Source organism: Cyprinus carpio, chromosome A24 (genome assembly GCF_018340385.1).
Source record: "Cyprinus carpio isolate SPL01 chromosome A24, ASM1834038v1, whole genome shotgun sequence".
NCBI classification, from domain to species: Eukaryota; Metazoa; Chordata; class Actinopteri; order Cypriniformes; family Cyprinidae; genus Cyprinus; species Cyprinus carpio.
The window spans coordinates 14,286,557-14,311,896 of record NC_056595.1 but is presented as its reverse complement, the minus strand read 5'-3'; the positions used below and the strand labels follow the sequence as shown (position 1 = coordinate 14,311,896).

At 35.8% G+C, this 25,340-nt stretch overlaps 2 protein-coding genes across 2 annotated transcripts in view; both read left to right on the top strand.

Moving 5' to 3' along the window:
* The first annotated feature begins 740 nt into the window (after positions 1 to 740).
* Positions 741 to 16,800, top strand: LOC109048988 (carboxypeptidase A6). The gene is given in 11 exon segments (XM_042714276.1): positions 741 to 1,050; positions 4,568 to 4,643; positions 8,910 to 9,034; positions 10,161 to 10,275; positions 10,954 to 11,055; positions 11,165 to 11,269; positions 12,120 to 12,230; positions 12,387 to 12,477; positions 13,686 to 13,885; positions 15,386 to 15,470; positions 15,654 to 16,800. Coding segments are annotated over 11 exon segments (1,314 nt in total). The 5' UTR covers positions 741 to 937; the 3' UTR covers positions 15,845 to 16,800.
* Positions 16,801 to 18,457: 1,657 nt separating this feature from the next.
* LOC109051526 (brefeldin A-inhibited guanine nucleotide-exchange protein 1-like) overlaps positions 18,458 to 25,340 on the top strand; it is a 49,818-nt gene continuing 42,935 nt past the window's right edge. Inside the window, 1 exon segment of the mRNA XM_042714275.1 lies at positions 18,458 to 18,800. Coding sequence (XP_042570209.1) covers positions 18,677 to 18,800 — 124 coding nt within the window. The 5' untranslated portion in view covers positions 18,458 to 18,676.

The following is a 25,340-nucleotide window of genomic DNA, read 5'->3' as shown; positions in this document are numbered from 1 at the left end:
AGATGTCTTTAAGATGTCAATTTTACATACAGTCTAAATCATAAACATCTTATAGACATCTTCTAAACGTCTATTTGACATCTGATAGAAAACATACACATTTCATATCAGCAAACAAACTAAAAAATATAAAATCATATTGTGACAAAATTGTGTTTACAAAAGTCTCTGTGACATGTGCTATCAGGGAACGCACTAACAATGACCCTGAACATTAGTAACATGCTAAAACCATTCAGAACACTTAAATCTGTGTTCTCAAAAAAAGTCTAGTTGCACAGTAAATTATGTATAGCCTATCGACAATGTGAACTTTCTTTCATTCTTTCTTCGCCTGGCAGAATATAAAATCTTCACCTTTGCATTTACTAACATCCATCTGTTTCATAACAAATAGGCCTACCTTTCAGAACACATAGCAAATGTGTTTTTCATCCAAAAAATTTTTTTTTAAATCCAGCTGCACAGTTAATTCATTGCTATACATGTATTATATTAGTTACAGTCAATATCAAAAAAAAATCATCAAACTATCAAAAAAAACTAACACTTCAACCAACCCCCACCAGAAAAAACACATCATCCATCCATGGCATCAAACTAACGCTTCAGGCAGCCGAGACGAGGCACAATTCCGCTCTTAATAAACTTGAGCACTTCACTGATCTAACTCCAAACAGGGATTCGGTTCCCAACCCCTCTGACACCCCGCATCACGTGACCACACTTCCAAAAACTCTTTAAAAGACTCGGGATAGCACCAGAATTCCCATATGAATGATTTCACACCTCTACCTCAAGAAATCGTCCCAAGAGCAGACACCCAGGACAGAAAAGTCTCACAGTTCCTTCCACTGGGATGATTTCCATTCAGCATCTATATACACAGCGCAGCCTCTGATTAACTGCTCCGTTTTTATTTATATACGGACTTAATATGGCATTGAGAATCACAGACGTGTCCAGTACTTTTTTACTCGGAAGTGTTCTCATTTTCAGCACCGTACCCTATCCTGTCAAATCTTACCTCTACAACAACCGCTACGTCGGGTAAGTGTTTCATTCATTCAAAGTTTTTAAACTCGAGTTGTAGTAGCGAGCGCGGAGTGATGTCTGACTCGCGAACGAATCGTTCTATTTTAAGGTTCTTGAATTTGTTGGAGATTTACTCTACATAATATGATCAATCGCATAGCGAAAAATTATCAATTTAACTAAATAGTTATGCGCTTGCGTAAAAAAATAAATAACGTGTAATAAGCGCTCGCAGTGATTGTGAATTGATTGAATCGGTTCCTTTAAAAAGAACTGTCTGAATGAACCGATTCATCAAAATGATTCTCGATTCTCATTTAGCGAGAATCAAAAGCGTGGAGTTTGGAAAATAGTTTAAAATAATTTAAAAGCACTCAACTTCACCACAAATACACAACGAGATAAGTCTGTCTCTTCTTATATCAACACTGGCTTTATAAAACAAAGGCGTTTCTGCAGGCCAAGATTTTTTCTTTTGCTAAGGCTGAAAAGCACTCATGTGACGTTAAAATATGCAGTTGGTCTCGACAGGTATAAGCACGAAGATTATAATGGAACGCTGGCTGACACTTTGGCAAATATAAGTGTGATCTTTTTTACTTATTTATTTATTTATTTATTTATTTAGATAGGCTGTCAGTAGGTTTAGTGATAATGACAATCATGATCAGATATTCAAGCTAAATTATGGATCTCTTATCATCAACATTTTAGATTTTCATTGTGGAAATGTCAATTTTGCGGTTCTATTGCGGTTATGACAGCTCTTCTTTCCGTATGTAAAATTAGTCTAAAATTGGAGTTAAAATATATGTATTTTACTTCATAAATAAATTGGTAGCCTATATATCAATTTTAGGCAGTATTTGTACTTCCATTCTTTTTCATAGCCTTGTTTAAGATTTGTTCAGTGCACATAAGCTTAAAAGAGCAAAACAAACAATTCACAAAGAGGTGAAAACACTTGTTTTCTTCTGGTCAGGGAGCAATATAAATGCTAACTCAGTCAGAGTGAGAACTGGGGAAACACAGGCCTGACAGAACATAAAGAGAAAGGGAGTACTGAAAAGGACACTTCCTCCCTGCGGTCTTCTGAGATATCACAAATATCACAATCTGAACGATGTTAACAACATTGTGCATTCTGTGATATGATGTTTTGGCTTCACTGATATTTCTGAGTGCAGGATGTTGCCTGACACTTCATTACGACCAGTAAAAAATCTCTAATGATGTGAGATTAGGAATGTTGCTGTTTATCATAAGAATAGCTCTGAAACATCCAAGTTATTTATGGCTCATAATAAACCTCATTCTCTCTGAAGATTTATTAGTATATGGTTGGACTTCCTCTCTTCAGCTTGAAAGTCTCTTATGCTCACCAAGGCTGCATTTATTTGATAAAAAGCTGCTGTGAAACATTATTACGATTTTAAATATATATCTGTTTTCCATAAGTTTTCAGAAATCATTCTAATATGCTGATTCGATGCACAAGAAATATTTCTTATTATTATCGATGTTTAAAATGGTTGTGCTTCTTAATAAAAACAGCATTTATTTTTATTTTTATTTTTTGTGATAATGTAAGACTTTACTCTCACTTTTGATCAGTTTAATGTGTCCTTAAATTAAAACTATATTTTTAATCAAAAATGGAAACACTTAATGATAGTAAATAAATGAGCGTTTTTGATCACCATGTCCATAATATTTTCAAATGTTGCTTACCAAGATCTTTTCTTTTTTTTGGTCATGTTTAAATGTCAACGTCCCATCAGCTAGCATTCTTACAGGGTATAGGGTGCTATAAATTCCTGTCCTGTATACGGTCAATCACTGTGTTTTTCTCTATTCCATCAGACGAATGCTTTACACAGGGCTATAAAGCGCACCAATCAACGCCTCTTTACGTATGTGAAGGTGTGAAGCCCAGTACATTTGCCCCAGATCAGCCAAACTTTGTCCTTATGTGTGACTGAATCGCCAGCTGACATCAGACAGAGAAGGTCCTGGATGTTTCTCTATTCCAGTACAATATCAGGGCTGAAGTCAGGAAACCGGAATAACCAACAGGAAACTTTATAACAGACAAAAAGAGGAAAAATGGCACAAAAAGTCCACTATATAGTAAGCAAAATGACTAAGAGCATGAAGCAGCCTTGCACCCTGCAGCTGAGGAGCAGTTTATTATTATTTAAAGCATAAGCAGATATTGCATGACACCACACAATAAAGATTCTGTGGGAAATACCATCCAAGACATAAAATACCACACACACAAAGATATTACAGGTGTGGCGTCAAGCACGATTTCCTCTGCTCTTACCATTAGTGTAAGATGACGTCATGAACTGAGACCAGTTTTGTGGCTTAATGATAGAGCTGGCATGGAGCTGCTCACAAAATTATACCATAAAAAAAAGAGAATGTAACCTGAAGTGTCAGTGTCACTCAAAGCCTAAATATAGCAGATTGCTCTTAGTGATGTAATGAGGTCATCTTTGGTGTGTTTTGAACCGTTTCAGAGAAAAACAACCCTCAGAGAAGCCTTGATGTGGCAGCTAGCTCAATAAACCTGTCTGCTGGCTCCGCCGCTTTTGAAAATATTAGCATTAATCACTAGTACTACTGCTCATACTTAGCGTTAGGGGATAGTTTGAAGTATTAAACGTCAGCATATGTTTGTGCGACAGAAGAGAAGAGGTGTGTAATCAGACTCTGCTTGGTAGACAATACAACGTGCAAAAAAATCTCAGAGACTGGCTGCTAGTTTTCTTCAGAATACATGATTTTCAATATATGATATATCCATCTTCAGTTTGGTTTCTGCAAGATGGTTGTTCATACTGTAGATACTTGAAAATCTGAAAACAACAAAAATAATAATAATAATAATAGTTGATACATGGAAAATCACTATTTTGGTGTATTTATTTACACTACCGTTCAAAAGTTTGAGTTCTGTAATATTTTTAATGCTTTTGAAAGAAGTCTTCTATGCTAACCAAGGCTGCATTATTTACAATTAAGTAATTAAAAATTAATCACAATTGAAAATAACTGTTTTCAAATTTAATATATTTTAAAATGTAATTTATTTCTGCGATGGCAAAGCTTTTAGCAGGTATTACTTTAGTCTTCAGAATGATTCTTGATTCTGGAGAAATCATTCAAATATGCTGAATTGTTGCGCTAGAAACATTTATTTTTATTATTATCAATGTTGAAAACAGCTGTGCTGCTTAATATTTTTGTGGAAACCCTAATTATTTATTTTTTCAGCATTCTTTGATGAAAAGATTTTTCAAAAGAACAGCATTTATTTGAAATAGAAATAACATAATAAATGATTTCACTGTCAGTTTTGCTCAATTTAATTCATCCTTGCTGAATAAGTATTAATTACTGAACTCATCCTTTTGAACAATATATTGTATAAACATACAAAAAAAAATGTTTCCTGTATTTTTATTTGATTCCTGTGCCAGTGTATAATTTAGTTTATAACTGCAATGCTTTATTTCTGCAGTGATCAAGTGTTCAGAATAACCCCCAGCAGCAACACAGAGGTTCAAGCAGTCAAACAGCTTTTCCAAAACCTGACGGTGAGCACCTTTCTTCCCTGCAATACTCATGTAACATTAAACAAATGAAAAGAATCATGAGAAACAAAATCAAACCCTGTGGAAACTGATGTCACTGTTTTTTTGTGTGTGTTATATGAACAACAAATAATTTATATCAAATCCTTTTCTCCTCCAAAGTTCTCGACTTTGTTTTTCTTCCAAACGAAACTATTTTTAGTTTATCCCATTGCTAGAGCCTTTATCTTGTTTTGCACCATCACTGTGTCATTCTCAGCACCAGTGATGCATGAACCTGCTCAGTTTCCGTTAAGAGTCAAGTAAGAGTTCCCCAGCACCATAACCACTATTTCCTCCAGAAATAAGCTTCTGAACTGAGCTGTCTATACAACACAGCGGATACAGGCAGCAGAGAGAAGTATACACTATACAAGGCAAATTAAACATCATCAGTGAACTCTTATCACAAATTTTGCGGTTCTCAGAAGTCATTATAGTAGGGTTATGTTCTGTTGGTGAACAGAAACTATAACAAATATATACTCAGTGCACCCAATAGCAAAAAAAAATAAAATAAAATAAAATCTCAAGAGACAAGAGAGTAATACATTAGTAAGAGGAGATAAAAATGTCAAATTTGCAATCACTCTTTCAGCCGTTGTATTAGAAACACTCACATAGTGTTATCCAGTTTTCTGTAGTTTAATGTCAAAGTAAGAAAACACAAACTCTAGTCTAGATTTACAATGTTAATTACAGTGTAAACGTGTCACTGTCTATGAAAAGAGTCCTTAGCCAACCACTTTCTCAAGGCTTGGCTAATTAGCCTCACCATTGACAGGCCATTCAAATTAGCTGCATATTCTGACTAAAACAATATTCGTGCAAGCAACATAAACATCACAAATATTTCATTATATTACAGTAGGATGTTTTTCCAGTGACAATTTTTTTTTCTTAAAAAGTGTGTAATGGCTTTGTATCTCTGTCTGCTGCCTTTGATGTCACCGCTCAGAAGAGTCTCTAGTGAAAGGTTTGAGGAGACTTGGGTCACTTGGTTATTTCTGCTGTATTTTCTCAAGTAACATCATCCCTGTTCACAGGCAACATGAAATGGAGACAGGAAAAATAGGCATTAAAGTACAAACACATGCACCTCAGATGATCAAAAACAAAATCAATACCAACATAACAAACTAAATAAACAAGCTCTGAATAAAAACATTTATATTTAGACAATAAAGGCTACATCCACACGAAGCCAGAGCTTTCCCTATTTTTTTTTCTCATCTCGAGAAATATCTATGTCCACCGTCCACACGAAACTGACACAAAAACGATGTAGTATACATGCCAGACCAGCATGTGGTGCTGTAATTCTGCCACAGAGATACACTAATAACGGCGAAGAAGACTTGGACTATGCAAACCTTGCGCGCAGTATTCAAATGAACATGGAACAATACATTTATTAATCTGTGTTAATGTCAAATAATAAAAAAACAAACCATCATTTCACGAAATATATAAATAATCCTTTACATGACGTAGCGGTGTCTGACTAGGGCAGAGACGTGGGCTGATGACGTCATCGTTTCAGAAAATATACGGATTCGCTGTCCACGTGAAAACACAAGGGCGGCATTTTCAAATGTATCCACTCTGGGAACCGGTTTCAAAAAATATTGGTTTCACTCTCCCAAAACACTGGATCCGTGTTTACGAAACGCCTATACGATACAAAAGTTATGCGTATACAGCGAAACGCATCTCCGTGTGGACGGGGCCTAAGTCCAAATCAAATCTGTGTCCAAAATTCCTACATATATGACTTAATCTTTGAGAACCTATACAGAGATTTGGAAAATATTGATGAAATGTCTAGTGTGATGATGATCTCAGAATTAAATCTTAAACTAAGCCATGTTGATTTTTATAATGCTTGGTGTGGAGAACCTAAGAAATTGGGGTCACTGCATTAACAGAGAGAAGTTTTCAGGTCTGCACTCACACATAACCATCTGCACACTATTATATCAATTTAGTCATTAGGCAAGTGTGCCACTTGGTCAGATTTTTTGTTGGCTGAAATAAGGTAGAGGTTCTCAGACAGGAGTCCAGGGACCCACAAGAGGAGTCTGTGGAATATCTAAGAGAGAATATTTGACTTTTTTATCAGTTATATTTGCTTTAGCTTCAGTACAATAAAAAGATAAAAGCCATTGGGTCTGATTCGGAAAGCATGCATACACCCAAATGTGCGCGTAAAATCTGCACACAAAGAATTAATGATTCATACCAAAATTTTAAATTTACAACAACTGAAACCACACTTACACAAAAAGTATATACTCTGGGTAGCCTTATAAACAATGTTGGGGGTAACGCATTACAAGTTACGTAATCCTTACTTTTTTCAAGTACCTAGTAAAGTAACGCATTACTTTTAAATTTACAAGAAAATATCTGAGTTAAATAAGTAATGCAAGTTTCTTTGTTTTCCCATTTATTCACTGATGCCCCTCCTGTCTTGTGCAGAGGCACTTTCTTCAGCCTGAGGCTTATTCATTTCACTTTTGGTGTTTATAAGCAAGCCCAGCTCAGGTGGCAAAAGGTAACACAAAAGTAACCTAACACAATTAGTAATTGGTGTAACACAATTTTGTAATGCATTACTTTGAAAAGTAACTTTCCCCAACACTGCTTATAAATGCAAATTTATATTTCATTTTCAATATGTTTAAAATCAAACATTATGTACATTAATACAAATAAAAACTAAGATAAACACTCATAAAAACAACCAATATAAACACGGATGTACAGACCCAATGTCATCATAATATCATACCTTTTTACAGTAAAATAGTATGATATGGGGGGAGCTCTATTGAAGTTTATCTATGTTTCAAGAACAAAGCAGTCACACACCATCAAAACAAACATGTCAAATCTGTTACAGCTGCCAGGTTTGTGAGCAACTGTTAGGAATGCAGCACGGCACTGAGGAGTTTTTCTGCATGCAAAGTGGACCTATTTTATGACTCATATTCCTGCTTTTAACCAAGACTCACAAATTGAAGGGTTGTATTTAACACAAGGCATATAATTTGAAATGCAAATATATATTATAAGCCAATAGAACTCAGAACTGTGTTCAGTGCACCATTTCAGGTCTGGAAATAAATTTAGGAAATGAAACTAGCCTGTGATCTACTCTGATGCTGGTGCTAAGATGGGTCATTTGAAAAGCTCTACTTTTTTCATCTTATTAAATGGGCCTGTTGCTGTAGCCAAAGTCAACAGCGTAGTGACTTGGCAGACGTACAGAGGAGGCTGATGATGCAAATCTGAGGTTATGCTTCAGGGATTTGTATCTGGGCTGCTATAAAGGCTCTGGCATATGTTGGCAATCTAAAGTGGTTTTGTGGATCCACACACAGAAATAGATCATTTCAGTCAAATGCTGTGATCATGGCGGCTCGCTGAAGCTCTGTTTCAAACTCTCTGTGAATGGGTTTAGTCAGCAGGTCTCTGATCTATAGATCATACAGCACTGGGAAAAGCTTCATCTGTAATCTCAACTCTTGTTCAAAGATCTTACAACATGTGATAAATTGCTTGAATCTCAAGGACCTGATTTCTTTGCAAAGATTGCTTTATCTGTTAATTTCTCCCTTTGTTAGATTTAATTTGTGTTTGTGACCATTATGAACCTGTTCTTATGTTTATATTGTAATAATGTATGTGGAGTATAGCTAAAAAAACAATTCGATTTAAAGGGACAGTTCAACACACTCCCATGGTAATTTGCAACAATTTTACATTTTGGCAAACTGGAGGCGCATTCGTATATTCGTATTCATAATTTTATGAAGCTACGAGAATACATTTTATTCACATACATTAATTAAATTACAATTCTTTTAATTCATTACATATCTTCCGTGTCAGCCTCCGCCATGCATTCAGTAGAGTACCATATTTAATTTCCCCTCCTTTCATTTCCTTAGATTTCATTTGCTTTTTCACATATTCACTTTTTGACGAGTCACGATAAGTTCTGACAAAACTAATGTTATTTGATGCCTATGCCATCAAACCTGGTCTGCCAAAACTGAATATAAACAACTGAGCTATATGACTATATCAGTGGTGTTTGTGAAAGATATTTCAACAGTCATACAGGTTCGGAATAACATGCGGGTGAGTAAATGATGACAGAATTTTCAACTGAGCTTCTAGGAGCAACATTCCTGCTTGATTGACTTCAATGATGTTCTGCAGGTGGACCTTTGGAAGCCCAACAGTGTGTCTCTGATTCGAGAGAACAGCCCAGTAGATGTTCATATGGGATGGAACAAGACACAATGGCTGAGAAGACATCTTCGCCAAGCGCACATCCACTATAAGTGAGTCTCCTCTTCCTCCTTATGAGAGTGAACTCCTCTCTCATACTCCTGCGTGAGAAGCATCGGTTTCTGGGGGACACACATTTGAGTTCTACTTGGATTCTTCAGACTTTGATTTACATGTGCTGAAGGATCCAGAAATGAAAGCTCGATTCAGAGTAGTTTTTCAACCGCTCGCTCCATCAATCATCTGGATCAACAGCAACAATGAAGCTTATCTCACGCGCCGCAGCCAGACACATTTTCATTGGCATCCCTTTCCCCAGGGAGGCCTTTACCCTCAATATCTCCTCTCCTTCTGATGGCTGAAGTATTTGAGCATATTTACACGCAGAAGTGATACCTCAGAGGATTCTGGGTAATGGGATAGGTTGAGAGAAAGAAATGTGCTTTGTTTACTCTAGTTTTAAAAACCTCCAGTTTTGTTTGCTTTGGTTTTGACAGGTCAGATACATTTTTGCATTCTTATTCTTTCCTCCATATCCTTAGCCAAAACAACAACAAGCAAAATTGGGGCTGAATTCTGTTTTATATATATATACTTTTGATATACCTTTGCTCTGGGTGAAATTAGATGATTAATGTTGGTGATATTGGGTCTACCTTTCAATCTTAATTAAAATACTTGAATTTTTCTCATGGTTAGTTGTGTAAACATTTAATTTTGCATTAGCTCCAAAATCCTGCCAACATAAGTAAGCTGATCATTCATGACCTTGGTGCAAAGCACTTTACATAATTACTTTTCAAATAAACTACAATAATTAAGTACAAATAAATAAATATGCTAAATAATAAATTATAGTACAAATATACTAAATTAATATACAAATAAAATATTTAAATAAATAAGTAAAATTAATTAATTAATTTTTAAATGTTAAAATGTTATTCTGGAGGAAAAACTGCATAGCCAAAAAAAATTAATTAATTAATCGTGTGTGTGTGTATATACTGTGTATATCTACCACTCTCTCTCTCTCGTAGATGCATACATGTGTACAGATATATATATACACACACACACATACTGTATATGCATCTGAGTAACCCTGAAAATTGCCATTAAACGGTTGAATACATAGTGCATATGCTTTCAACATTCCTTCCTTGACTTTCTCCACAGGGTGCTCATTTCCAATCTCCAAACCGAAATTGAGAAACAAATCGGATACCGATCCTCCAGGAAGCGTAGATCAGAATTCCAGTATGACTATGAAGTGTACCATCCTTTGGAAGAGGTGAGTGCATGAATGAAAATTAATATACATGGCAATTTTTATGTAGAGAGATGGAGAAGACAGAGATCAAATAGTTTTTTTTTTTCTCTGTCTGCCATCTTTCTCAACAGAAGCTTGACTTTCGCAGGCTAACTAACAGCCTTTGATTGAGAAGTGCATTTATATTCTGTTGTGGCCCATGAACACAAGAAAAACAGATTTACTCACAGCCAGGTCTTCTCCCTCAGACCAAGTGCCAGCTTCACATGAACGCACAGATACAACTCCAGCTCTGTGATTTAGTCCCATGACAAGATGATGAATGGGAAAACCATCAGAGCAGACAAGGGCTGGATTACATTCAGTTTTATGGATATAATTCCTGTAGTACTCTTGTAAAGAAAACATATGTAAAAAAAAAAAAAATGCATCAATTAATATTTCAAATCTTAATCTTCGCTTTAACATATTAAGACAAACAAGTCAAGAGGACAAACGTTTCTCTAAAAGAAAAAAATGTAGTTTTGATACTATAGGTTTACTGTGTATATACAGTTGTGGTCAAAAGTAGGCCAGACCTGCAAAATTAAATGTGTATGAATATTTATTTAAACTTTCTGCTACAAAGTTTTACCTGAATACAAGCTGCATGTTAATCTGGAGAATGTGGGTCAAAATCTTTTCACCCTTTTCGAACAGATCCGGAGTTGGATGTTTGAGATGAACCGGACACACCCACACCTGGTGGACCTGTTTTCTATTGGTCAGTCCTATGAAGGACGGCCCCTCTATGTACTCCAGGTAAAGGCTGAAGGGAGAGATGACAACATTTATAACCTCTCTGTAACCAAAACTCACACACAAACACACACACAGACTTAAACAGTATTTTCTGCCCCTCTCCTGTCAGTTAGGAAAGAGAACACGTCCCTTTAAGAAGGCAGTGTGGATAGACTGTGGAGTGCATGCAAGAGAATGGATTGGTCCAGCTTTCTGCCAATGGTTTGTGAAAGAGGTATGTGCAGTGTAATTATTTCTGTTTGTCATTGTTCACTTCATGTTGATATTTAAATTACTGCAAAACAAAAACAACAAAATGGTTATGCACAGTGCATAATGGGATCCAAAAAACAAAGACCACTAGTGAAAATGTTTCTGTTTTGATTATTTTTTTATTTAATACAAATTACCAATTATCTGTATTCAAAAAGACAACACTCTTATAACATTCACAATTTGTTTGACATTGAAGATTTGAGTGAGCTGGTGTATTCTGGGACTGTTTCATTCAGTGAGGCTCTGAATTCCTCCTAGATTAATCTGTATAATACATGAGTCTCTGAGCTCATCTCATAAACCAATATCAAAGCATGCATTTAGTTAAGTGTGACATCCTTTTATGCTGATCTGGGTGTAGTTTTCTACACACAACTAAACCACTCTCAGATCAGCAGCTAACACTGAGTGAGAAAAATATAAAATAAGAGAGCTCAAAAGAGAGAGGCTTCAGTACCAGGTCTGTTGCAATACCTTCAGCACACCACTATGAGGCAGACGTACAGTATGACACAGACCTGAAGAAGACTGACCCTGCCATGAATGCTGTTACAGCTCTCTTGTTACCCACAACCCACAATCACTCATCAATTTTCTCTTTCTGCTGTGCGCAATTAGTTTTTACACAGTAACACTGCATCTTCAAAATATGCTATTTATTCTTAGTTGAATAGAGGAACTGAACACACACTGCTGTGTCCTTGTAGAGAGAGTATTTTGCTCTACTGAAGTTTATCTGTGGGCAAAACAAGACACACATTTCCTGTATCTCTTGAAGTCTGTCACAATTCGGTTCACTGTGTATACAGGCGCTGAACTCCTATCAACACGACTCCAGCATGAGACGACTGATGAATCAGCTCAATTTCTACATTATGCCTGTCTTCAATGTGGATGGTTACCATTACAGCTGGAAGACGGTAACTTCTATATGCCTAGATCTCACTGCAGAGCTCGCTGAAATTAATCGTTCGCAGCTCTGTGCTGTTTAACATGCAGGATGTCTTTCCTTTCTATAAGGTATAAGGCCGCCAGGCATAATGAAGGAAAATATCTGAGGTTTCTCTCTCTCTTAGGATCGCTTTTGGCGTAAAACTCGGTCAAAGATTCCAAAATATCATTGTCGGGGAGTGGATGCCAATCGAAATTGGAAAGTCAAATGGTGCGGTAAGTTGTTAATAACCCCTCTCTCAAAACAAAGAGCCCTGGTGTTCATCTACAAAAGAAATAAGCATTCCAGAGTATGCAGACACAACTTTAGCAGCCAATGAAGATGGCTGAAACACAGATTAAAAATTTAACAGAATGAAATATTTACAAACACAATCTTGTATTTGAATTTCCTTCTGTAATACATAAGATGTTAGAATCTATGTTTGTGTGCATAGGTAAATTTTTAACGATGGTCTTCTCACATTACACACTCTAAAGCTGTGGGTAAATGCATTTATTAATAAGATAGCACTAACAAATAATCTCTTGGCATGAGTTACTGGTTACTACTGTAGAAAGTGTTGCATTTTGGATGCTGTCCTCACCAGGCTTGACTGTCTCAACCAGCTGAACTTAAGGCGTCTTAAGTTTAGCCAAGTTAAGACTGCTCTGTGCCTGCTTAAAATTCGGTGTAAAGGAACAATGCCAAATAAAGCCAGACTAAATTATACCTGCTCTGACCCACCTTAGTCCCTAGTATCAAAGTACTGTATAAAGGTGCAACTGCTGTGTAAATGCATTCATGCCACCTCTGGGCAGCATTAAACAGTCTGGTTAAATGAAACTCTGTTCCACCTTTGAAGTATACATCATCATTTATTTGTATTTATTTATTTTAGTTTTTTTTGAATCATATTTTTGTCTTTCGCCTTTATATTTAATATTTCGTTATATTATATGCATTAATTTTTGTCAATTTTACTCTAATATGGCATCAGATTTTATATAATGGAATCAAAATAACATTTTAGTTGAAGAGAACATATGAAAACCAAATATTAAACCAAACATTTAAAGCTAAATTTTCACTAAACCAGTACTAACCAGCACTGACAAGGTTGGGTTTGATTATTAGAAGATGCCTGATCCCACTAATTTATTTTTCTTGAACTTTAAGGACTTACAATTCTTATATGCTTCTGAAGGACACGGGAATAATGCCTGTCTAAAAATATTCACTCTTAATGCTCTGGTAGATAATACCTGACATTGAGATAGAAAATACATAAAAAATGACCATGAGTCAGCAAGATGCCATGGGAGGAAAGTATTAGTCGTCTACGACCACAGACTCGGAGCAGAAAAGGCAAAGATGAAATGATTACAAAGAAAGCTAAACTGTTTGTTTGTTTTACACCTGTTGTCTTTGCTGACCCTGATAGATGAGGGTGCATCCCTGCACCCCTGCGATGACACATACTGCGGTCCCTTCCCTGAGTCAGAGCCTGAGGTCAAAGCTGTTGCCAAGTTTCTGCGGAAACACAGGAAACGGGTCAAAGCTTACATCTCTATTCACGCCTATGCTCAGATGCTCCTCTATCCGTATTCCTACAAATAATCAACAATTCCTCACAAGCTGCATGCAAAAACAACATACAGCCCAAAGACAGCAAATCTTGAATTTGTCCATTTGGGTGGGGATCATTCTGTAATTATTTTATTATTATAGATATAAATAATCCATTTATAATTTCAGAGCACATGAAAAACTTACGATGTATAAATCATATTTTGGTTATATTTTGAATGCGAGTTTGCTGTCTGAATTGAATATAAGAAAAATAACATCAAGAAAATGCAACTTTCTATTAAGATGTCCTCACAAGCTGCATGCAAAAACAACAGACAGTGCAACCAGTGTAGTCCAATTTACATCACAAGCAAATGACTCCTATGAACAAGTACTTTTTACCAAATCAAAAATATACAGTGTGACGAATGTAGTCGAATTTTCTGTGAATTTAGTATGTCGAGCACATACAGCAAAAATCAAAGTAGTCTTATGAACGTCTTATCAAATGAGCCGATTTGTTTAATGAATCATTCAAAAAAAGAATCATTCAATTTGAATCAGTCTAAATTCACTAAAGCAATTACTGAACTGCAAGTTATCTTTACTTGTCTTAAACACTATGGTACTCCTCAAATACAGCGGTCAAAACAGACTGAAGGTATTAAGCATATTTATTCTTCAATATTTTGTATATTGAGGGGATTTCATGGTACTACACAATACTCACCTCTTAAATCAACACAAATATAGGAAAAAAATATTTAATCTTATTTTCAATTAATACATTGTTTCAGTTTGAAATTTTACAATCCAATCCATGTAAGGCAGATTAGTGCCATATGGTGGGAGAAATAAAGAAAATATGTAATAATATGGTATAAACAGTAGATGCCTCTATAACACCTATATATATATATATATATATATATATATATACACACACATATATATTCAGTATATATATATATATATATATATATATATATATATATATATATATATATATATATATACACACACATATATATTCAGTATATATATATATATATATATATATATATATATATATATATATATATATATATATATATATATATATATATACAGCTGTGTATTCACTAGTTGCTTATTTTTCATATTTCCCATTCATTTCCTATGGTGGTAATTTTGATCATTTGATCATTCAAAATCAAGTGTGATTCTTTTTTGCATTCATATAGCAAGTGCCAGTTTTTAACTTTTTTCTATATTTTAGTATAATGTCTTCACATCTCTTTATATAGGATTCTGTAGTAAACTATAATTTGCCCCCTGGAGTTTCTAAAGTGATTCAGCCATTAATAAGACAGAACTCAATATCATCTAGAGGGCAAAACATTAAACTCCTCATTAAGAATATAGAATGGATGAGATATTATTTGATGGGCTTGCCTCAGTGCAGCTTGCTCATATATCGACTGAATGGCTGTAAGCCCACACAATCTTTTGACTATACTCCAAGCTTTCTTAATGATGGACTGGACCCGACCGATACTGAAGCAGATCTGAACCTCTGCTCTTCCCCCTCAGGAATCAGCAGCCCAGAACGCAGTGAGCGCTCTGTACTCGGCTTATGGAGTGCGATACAGATACGGCCCTGCTTCCACCACACTTTGTAAGTCAGGCATTCAGTCTTTTCTTCAATCAGTGATATATAGCTATTGCATGTATGAGTCATCAGCTCTCTGTTTGCCCTCTCAGTTAGACTTCAGTCTATTTTTTGACTCGTCGTGACTATTTCTATATCAACAACAGTCAGATGTCCAGATGTGATGTAATGCGTTTCTTTAATTTGCAGATGTGAGTTCTGGAAGCTCAATAGACTGGGCCTACAAGAACGGGATCCCATACGCCTTTGCCTTCGAGTTGCGTGATACAGGCTACTATGGCTTCCTGTTGCCAGAAACCCTGATACATCCCACATGCACAGAGACCATGAGAGCAGTAAAAACAATCGCTTCAGGCCTGCTGAAGAAATGTACCAAATGAAACTTTTCACTTGACTTGTCTTATCTTCCCTCTATCAATTTCACTCCCATAAGCCATAGAAATGTGTACTAGCTATGCACAAATGTGCCTGCATTTTCTATATTTGTTTTTTTATAAATTAGTAACTAAGATTTATTTATTTATAAACTACTTTAAAGAAGCTCTACATTAAACAAAATGGTATACATGTAAACTGAAGAAATGCAAGCACTTGAATTATGAACTAAATCTTTCTCAAAAGTGGATTTTACTCATGAGGAAAATAGACACGAGCACTCGCTTCAAAAGAACAGTAATGCCCAGAGAATGTAAATAATGCATACTGTTATCTTAAAATGGGGTTATTTTAGTGTAAATATGTATAAATTTCCGCTAAAAACAGCTTTGATTTTGTTTGGAAATCAATGGGAACTTAACATCTAAAATGAGTCGAAAATGCATGAAATCGCAGTTTTGTGTTTTGTTTTGTTTTGTTTTTAAAAAAAAAGCTTATATCAAAGTAACTAATTAATTGTACTTGCAAGGGCAATGTTTACATTTGAACTCTTAAGTACTATAACGTTTTGGAATTTTACTGTAATAAGCCTGTATTTATTTCAATGAAAATATACAGTACTTTGTTATATAATACGTGTCTTGCTAGTTGGCATTTAAGATTTGGTTTGATTGTACACAGATTTTTGTATCGTACTGTTTATTTTACCAACAGGTAGATCATTAAAAGCTCTACCGATCATCCAAAAATGGATTCTATTGTTTGTTGATAATATATAGTAGTTTCATTACTATCCAAATAACAAAAAATTACTTCACAAATATGAAAAAAAAATGCAAATACAAGAATGAACACACCATTTATGTAATACATTGCAAAAAAGACAACCAGTAGGCATTTAAAGCAGTGCTTTGGACACAGCAGGCCTCTGAACTGAGAGAAACAAGGCCCTTGTCCCATAGGCCCAGACAGCAGGGGGTGGAGCACACACCATAGTCCATCTTTCGTGGGTGGTGTATCGTGGTTTTTCGGCTAGCCCAGACCATAGTCCATCTTTGAGTACATGGAAATTATCACACCAGAAACATATTCAATATCATATCATGATTTGGAGAGTGATATTGATTTTATACACAGTTGTATAACTATGAACAAGTAGTTAATATTGAGTAACTTACCTTTTGATTAAAAAAAAAAAAATAAAAAAAATTCAGAATGTATTTTTCTTCTCCGCCATAGAAACCGGTCCCAAATAATCTGTACACATTTGTACAAAAAATCAGAAGGTGCAACATAGATTTTGCTGTTTTCACTCGACAATAAATAAATCCTCTCAGAAAAAATAAATAAGATAAGATAAAATAAATGAAAATGCTCCTTGCTGCAGATTGCATTACATAGGCCTAGCTCTGCCTCCAGTTGAGAAAGAAAATAAGTATAAAAATACAGATTCTGAAACTTTCAGACAAACAAACAACAATCTAAAATGACGAGAAGTGGGGTGATACAAAAACGTTAAATGCCAATGCAATGATACGCAACATTCGGCCAATCAGATTTGACCACTGCATAAAATATGAATGTAATGTTACATGTAAAATTTTAATTAAAACATGTAAAATGTATTATTTATAGATAAATAATTATTAATAGATAACATAAGAATTTTTTATATGGCTTTTCATACCCAGTGTCTAAATGACCCCTTCAATAAGTGGTTAAGTACATTTATTCATTGTATGACCTGAATATACAACTGGAGGGAACAGACAGCTCGAAATCGTGTGGCCTTGACTCATCCTCCGCATTTGATGTCAGCTTCTTTCTTTGTGTAGTGCAATAGCATTTCAGGCATCTTGTGAATACAACCTGACAATTACTCATCATGGAGTGCCAAAAACAAACTGTGGCTTTGCTTGATGAAGAACGGTGTTTGTCCTTACAGACAGTGTTGACGGATGAAAATCATAAATAATAAGTCTTATTGAGTCTCAAGTTGAAATCAGATACTCAAAAGACTGCAGCAAACAGCAATAAAGTAACATGGAAATAAGTTAATTAAATTTGATTAAAATTAAAAAAACATTTTAGTAGTCATTTAAGTAAAGGCAAATTTTATTTAGGTCCTAATGACTTCTATAGTAGCTAGCTGAATCATGGCTAGGCCACATAAAATTACATATTAACATCCTTTTTAATAAAACTTTTAAGCTGTCTTAAAACAAAAAGAAATTATTTAATTTCCTCAAAATTATCCTACAGGTTTTTAGAATATGTTTTGATTATAAGTAGGCTATAAATGTAAAAATTATTGAAGAGATTAAGTTTTCTTCTACAATATAAATTGCATACAGTACATAAATTGCTAACAAGTTGCTATATAACCTATGGACAACATAAACACAGATATATATGACTATAAATATATAACCACAACTACCACAAGGAAGTGAGTTATACTGATAGGCTATATCTGACCACCGCTGGTCTTAATACACAGAGCAGAAATATCTCTCTTTCAAATTTTTTTTTTTTTTTTTGTTCATTTATTAGTATTTATTTTGTTATATATTTATGTATATTTTTACTCCCTCACTTCTCATGCTGCTTCACTGCGGCCGTTTTTTACGTGCGTGACGTCATTTCCTTCCAACATGGCGCAGGCAGCAGGTCGCTGATGGAAAACTGAGGGATTTACAACACCTTCTGGCTTTATTTATGTTTCTCTATTGAGGGCATCATCCGCCGGAGAAGAAACTCAATCATACGGTCATATCTAAAAAGCGCGGATCTAGCCTCCATTGGGACAGGATCTCCTCGCCCCGTCGCAGCGCGTCATGTATGAAGGCAATAAGACGAAAAACATGTTTTTAACCAGAGCTTTGGAAAAGATCTTGGCCGACAAGGAGGTGAAAAAGGCTCATCACTCGCAGCTGCGCAAAGCCTGTGAGGTGGCACTAGGTCAGTATGACTTCGATGCGTTGATCGCAGTGTTTTAGATGTTTAAGATCTGCATGTGTGGCTTTAATCCTACGTTACCGGTAATGAAACCGAGCAGCTTCAGAAGAGCTGCATGAATCCAGCAGCATTGCGGAAGTGATTCTCATTCCACCTGAAAAACGCCTCGATCTAAACCTGTACCTGTTCCTTTAGCATGAAATATCGATAATTATGCGCGCTCGGCTTGAATAAATCATATTTAGTGCACGTACGGATGAGGAAACAGGTAAAAGGAAAGCAGGAACTGACAGGGCGAGTGTGTCCTCTTTGACAGGAGCTTGAGAAAGCCCCTTCATCACACGGGCTGTGCACAGAATAAACTTTTCATGTTATCATTTTACAAGCTTCAAGTGCATTCAAAGTGGCTGCTTCGAATTCATTTGAGCGTCGCTGGCCATGTTTTTCTACCATCAAATGTAAAGACCCCACCTGTCATATTACAATAACACTTACATTCTAGTTTTGCGTGCAGTCTGTGCTTTTTATACGACACGACAGCGTACAAACTAAGCTGTCATGTCGTTTAAATTCGCGGAAATCTGTTTTCACTATCCTCATTTTCCCCCAGTAACAACAATGACTGGGCAAGATGGAGAGAAACGCAGGCGGAGATGCTTGTTTGCGTCGGTGTTGTCACAGAATTATTAACTGTCTTTAAATAAGACGAGTATATATGCTCACGGAGGTTTAACTTTATAAAAATGTGTAGAAACGATGCGCAATCATTGTGCCTCGCAGTCACAGGCACCGTTGAATTGTTCATTTGAAACGGCTCTTTTGAATGATTCACATGAACCGATTGGAGAACAATTGGATCACTTGATGCATTATCTTCACAATATACTCGATAGAAAAAGAAATAAACAGCTGCATTTGTGAATAAATGTGAATTTCACTATACAAAAAGACCGGATAAAATCGCTTTTGTGAACACTTTTGTGTGATGACTCAAACGAATTGGTGAATCGGCTCACTTGAATGAATTGCCCGAAAGAACCGATTCGATGAAATGAATCAGCCTAGTTTGCGATGGGCGTAACGGAAGTGTTGTGTGCAGGATAGGGGTTGAGCTAAGAGCTTGTTTGGGATAAGGTGAATGACTCTACCCCTGTCATGCATTTCTCATTATCAGCGGTCAATAATGCATGCACGGTGGAAGTTGAATTACAGTGCATTATTAAAGGGGGAAGAAAGCAGTGGCTTCCAGGCTCTTGGCTGGAATCACATGCACCGTGCATTGTACATGCAGGGTTGTTGGTTCAGCCTGCTTTACTGCATTGCAAACAGTGATGTTTACACTAAAGAATTTGGTTTGTCTGGAAAACATTAGACACCGAGTGTGATTTTATTAGGAATGGGATACTTTGATGTACACATATAGGAGCATCTTTCATGTTCAGAGAAATGTGATTACTGTGATTACATTCATGTAACAAGAAGATATAAAGATGTAGGCAAAAGGACAGCCACAGTCAAATGGAGTGGTACAAAGTTTAAGCTATTTCATGCTGCTTGGCAAATATAGGGAAAACTGTCAAGCCTCTCTCTCTGTGCTGGTTAGTGAATAATTTTGATCATATCCAGTGAGCTGTGTTTTTACACCACTAAGACAAAGTTCCCAGTGCATGCCTTATCCTCGCAAGTCTGGTCTCTGGCTACTTAAAAGATGAGACGGCTTACTCTGATTACAAAGGACTGATGCATACAACTGCATTTTGCAAAATTGCACAATGGCCATGTGGATAATAAATGTAGTTAATGGTTAAAGAATATTATTAGTTAACCGACTTCGTTAATTTGTATATTTATGTTCATATCCCTTATAAAAAGTCATATGTGGTAGACAAATATAGATAAATAAATTAATTTATTTTTTAATTTATAATTTTTCTAAATTATGGTCCATTTTTGCATGTTTAGGATTACAGTTGGTTTTTTACATTTTGCTTTTGTCTGAGATATGACAGCGTCTGTTAGTGAACTTTAGAGAAATCCTGTTTGTCACACCAGAGGGGTTCACCCGCCTCACTTGAAGCTGTGCACTCTGGTTTCATCTACAATTTTTTAGCATTCCCTCACCCATCGTGAAGATATGTTGAGAAAGTAAGTTTGTATATCTTGGAAAATGATTGGTATTTCTGTAAAAGAAGTTTCGAGATAAGGATTGCTGGGACGACTCAAAAAATGGGTCACTAAAAGGCTGTGAGAGTAAGGAGTTTGAAATATTATTTGCAGATAAAGCAAGCATACTCTTCGCATGCTGAGCTTTTGAAGTGTTTAATAGTCTGCTGTATGACTTTTCTTTTAAAGTAAATGTATGCTTTGGGAAAGTAAGCTTTTCTGTCTCTAAAAGAAATATGATGGCTTAAAGGGGTAGTTCACCAAAAAATAAAAATTCTGTCATCATTTGCTCATGTTGTTCCTAACCTGTATGACTTTCTTTCTTCTCTGGAAACACAAAAGAAGATATTTTGGACAATGCTGATAACCAGACAGTATTAGTTACCAACATTGAATTTTGTTGTATGGACAAAACAAGTAAAAAAAAAAAAAACTTCTTTTATGAACCACAATAGTAAGGACATCATATCATTTTAGAAACGTGTGGGTGAATAAATAATTAATTTTCATCTTTGGGTGAACTATCTCTTTAAAAGTCTGCTTTGAATGCCAAAGAAGTCGTGAAATACATGGAGCGAAGAAAACAAAGGATGCGCTGTTTCTATGTGTATTTAGCTTTTATTTTAAAGAAAACAGCGCATCCTTGTGGCGCGGATGATACAGAAGAGCATACGCAGCATACGGTGATATGGAGAGACACAGAGGAGACTGCTTACAAAGAATTTATTGAATAAAGTCGTTATTTTTGTTTTCTTCGCTTACAAAAATTGTTCCCGTCGCTTCATATAACCCAGATTGCACGTCTGATAGCAGATGGAGTATTCTGACGACGACTTTCAAACCTTTTATGGACCTTGACACTGTTATTTACTTGGCAGTCTATGGGACAGTCACAGGGCTCCCGGTTTTCATCCAAAATATCTTAAATTGTGTTCCGAAGACGACCGGAGCTTTTACTGGTTTGGAACGACATAGGGATAAGTGATTAATGACAAAATTTTCATTTTGGTGTGGAGTATCCCTTTAAGCAGAATAAATACTTACGGAGCAGGTAAAACAAGTTCATTATTTTTTTGTTTTGTTTTCGGAAAATTAATGAAACAACGTAGACATAGGTTAAAAAAAAAGAAAAAACCTTATGTCATTCCAGACCTGTACGACTTAATTTCTTCTGTGGACTGTAAAGATATTTTGAAAAATGTTGGTAACAGTCCCATTGATTTCCATAGTACGGAAGTCAGCGATGTTATAGAAGTCAGTAGGAATGGAAACTGTTCCACAGAAGAAAGTCATGCATGTTTGGAATGGCATGAAGGTGAGGAAATTACCGAATTTTACTTTTTGGGTGGACTATTCCATTAAAAAAACTGTAATAGTATGTGATAATAAAATAACACTGGTCAGGTTGGTGAAGCATTTATAGAGACCTCCTGTACATTTTGTTCCTCCAGTATTCATTTTAAACAAAATCTCTGTTTTTGTGACAGTCACTGCTTCACAGAAACTGAATGATACTGCATGTGACATAACAAGATTCCCAGTTCACCTGCCACCGACAGATAAAAAAAAACCCCTTCCTTTTGAGTCCTGACTCCATGGGCTATCGCCGTCAGCAGTGGTTTACAACAACAGTGCCTGTTGTGTCTTTATAAAATGGCCAAAATCTCACAGAAGCACAAGTTTACACAAGCCTGTATGATCATAAAAAGGCTAATTGTGATTCATTGGACTATTAATATTAATGTACTCGCATTGTTTTCAAGACACCTGTGAAGAAACTGAGAGTAACCAATAAGATCAGGTCTCCACATTAATTATTTAGCTTTTAGACGGATCGTATATTACTCACGTCTTCTAACACTTCAGGCAGTTTCGAGTCCTGTTGGCACCTGTGCTATTCATCATAAAAAGTTTCTTAATGGCCCAGAACAAGGAAGAAGTTTAAAGTGAAGTTCAGATCCCAGAACAAAGTTAACTAACAAATATCACAGCTTTTTATAATATATAAGTTTAAATAATCAATAAGCATAAAACACACTAAAAAAGCAACACACTAAAAAATTCTTTATTCGTTTGTATTCTCCATTCTCTCTATTACCCTTTCAACAATTTAAAACTGTATTTTTAATATAAAAGATCATTTTTTCCTCTTAAAGTGTGGCTGTGCAGAGCATTAGAATGAAATTGGCTGTTTAATATAAAAGATCATGTTTTTGGATGAAAGTCCAGCATAGTTTAGATCTCTAACCAGACACTTTGTTTCATTACTGGCCTTTGTAAATAATGCATTATCTTTCAGTAGCAGTAGCTCATTCGGCCTCTGACAGGTGCTGAATTAATCATAGTCCAGCCACAAGCTAATGAGAGACAATACCATTTGACACCCCTATTTTGGAGTCCTTTAGCGTGTTTATGGGATCATACAGCATTTACATTGATTGGGTTAGGAATGCTAGAGAAGTAGGTTATGGACACTATAGGTTTATAGTAGGCTGAGACTAAGCATGCTTTATATCCCTCTAGAGTAAAGATGAGCATTTTGATGAATTGAGTTTTTAATGTTGTCGACTTTTATGACAGATAGACTAAAATTCCATTGTAACAAATCACGAAATGAATGCCCTATTTTGGCATGAGTATAGTTTCTATTGGACTTTGACTATTGGACTATTAAACCAGTCATAGTAAAGTTTATCAGCAACCAGCCAGGGTCCAATGAACCAATTTCATTGATTTTGAAACTGAAATCACATTCACAGTGTTCTTTTTGTCTCAGAAACCATGGCTGGCTAACCAGTGGAGAAAATCTATGTGGTTACATACACATGCACTTGTGGGGTGTGATTAGTTAGCAGGGCTACACCAGGGCCACCCTCACACCCCACACGTTGCGTTGTCCGGACAACCTCCCTCAGCATTTCCTGTGCAGTACCTAAATTTAATTACAGCTAGGTATTTTCTCTTTCTTCTACACAATGCGGCTGTCAGTGCTCCAATGCTCCCTCCTCAAGCACAGAGGACCTGAGTTGGGTGTTTATCTCTGCGGGTGAAAAGAGCACACTGCCTCCCCTTCCACTGGGGCTTTGCTTTTTGGAAGCGTTTTTGTTTGTGTGTGAGAAATGGTTTGTCTCTATTTGGTGGGTAGATACTTGATACTTCAACTGTGGGCTAAATAGATACATTATGCAAATTTGTTTCTGATGTTGTTTACGTTCCATAGTCAGAATGCCTTCATGACAGTATCAAGGAACCAAGTGCCAAATAAAACAGTGTATGGTCTCTAAACAGCTGGTCTTGTCCAAGTAGAGACGGATGAAAGTTTACAGGCGTCTCTTTTTTTAAACTGTAGCGTATCTTGTTTTGGTTTGGCTAGAATGTTCTATTCAAGTATGCAGACATAAATGGCAATGCATTGGAAGCAGGCAGTCCCATGTTAAAGATACTAGACATACTAGAGAAAAATTAATATGTAATCTATATAAAATATATTTTATAATATATTATAAATAAATATATGTTGTGTATGCTCTGTATAAATGTTTCTCGTGTATTCCAGTCAGGTTCTGTATATCACCTTTTATGGTTAACAATTACACCTTTACTGAAAGGTGGAGAACAGCCCAGGTGAGAAATGCTTTAGACTTGTTACCTGGCCCACTTTCGATTCAGAGGATTCAGATCATATTTTAAGGTGCAGAATCACTAAACAAAAACAAGTTTGTCCGCATGGTTGTGTTCACATAAAGCCTTATCTAATAATTGGTCAAAAAGATATTTGGAATATGTTACTGTTCAAGTTAGTGGCAAGTGAAAAACCCGGTTAAAACCAGTAATATTTTGAAATTTTCCATTTAAAATGCATTTATATTTCCATACATTTAAAAATGTTATTTATTTTTGTGATGGCAAAGCTGAATTTTCAGTAATCATTATTCCATTCGTCAGTGTCACATGATTCTTCAGAAATCATTCTAATATACTGATTTGGTGCTCAAGAAACATTTCTAATCTTAATCAATAATTAAAACAACAGCAGTTGTGCCGCTTAAAGGGATAGTTCACCCAAAATGAAAATTCTGTCATTAATTACTCACCCTCATGTCCTTCCAAACCTGTAAGACCATTGTTCATCTTCAACCTTCGTGTCAAACTGACACGGAAGAGATAAAATTGTTGAAAAAAGCCATTATTTTTGTTTTCTTTGTGCACAAAAAGTTTTTCTCGTGGCTTCATAAAATTACGGTTGAACCACTGATGGCACATGGACTATTTTAACGATGTCCTTACTACCTTTCTGGGCCGTGAACGTGGTAGTTCCATTGCTGTCTTTGGAAGGGCAGAAAGCTCTCGGATTTCATCCAAAATATCTTAATTTGTGTT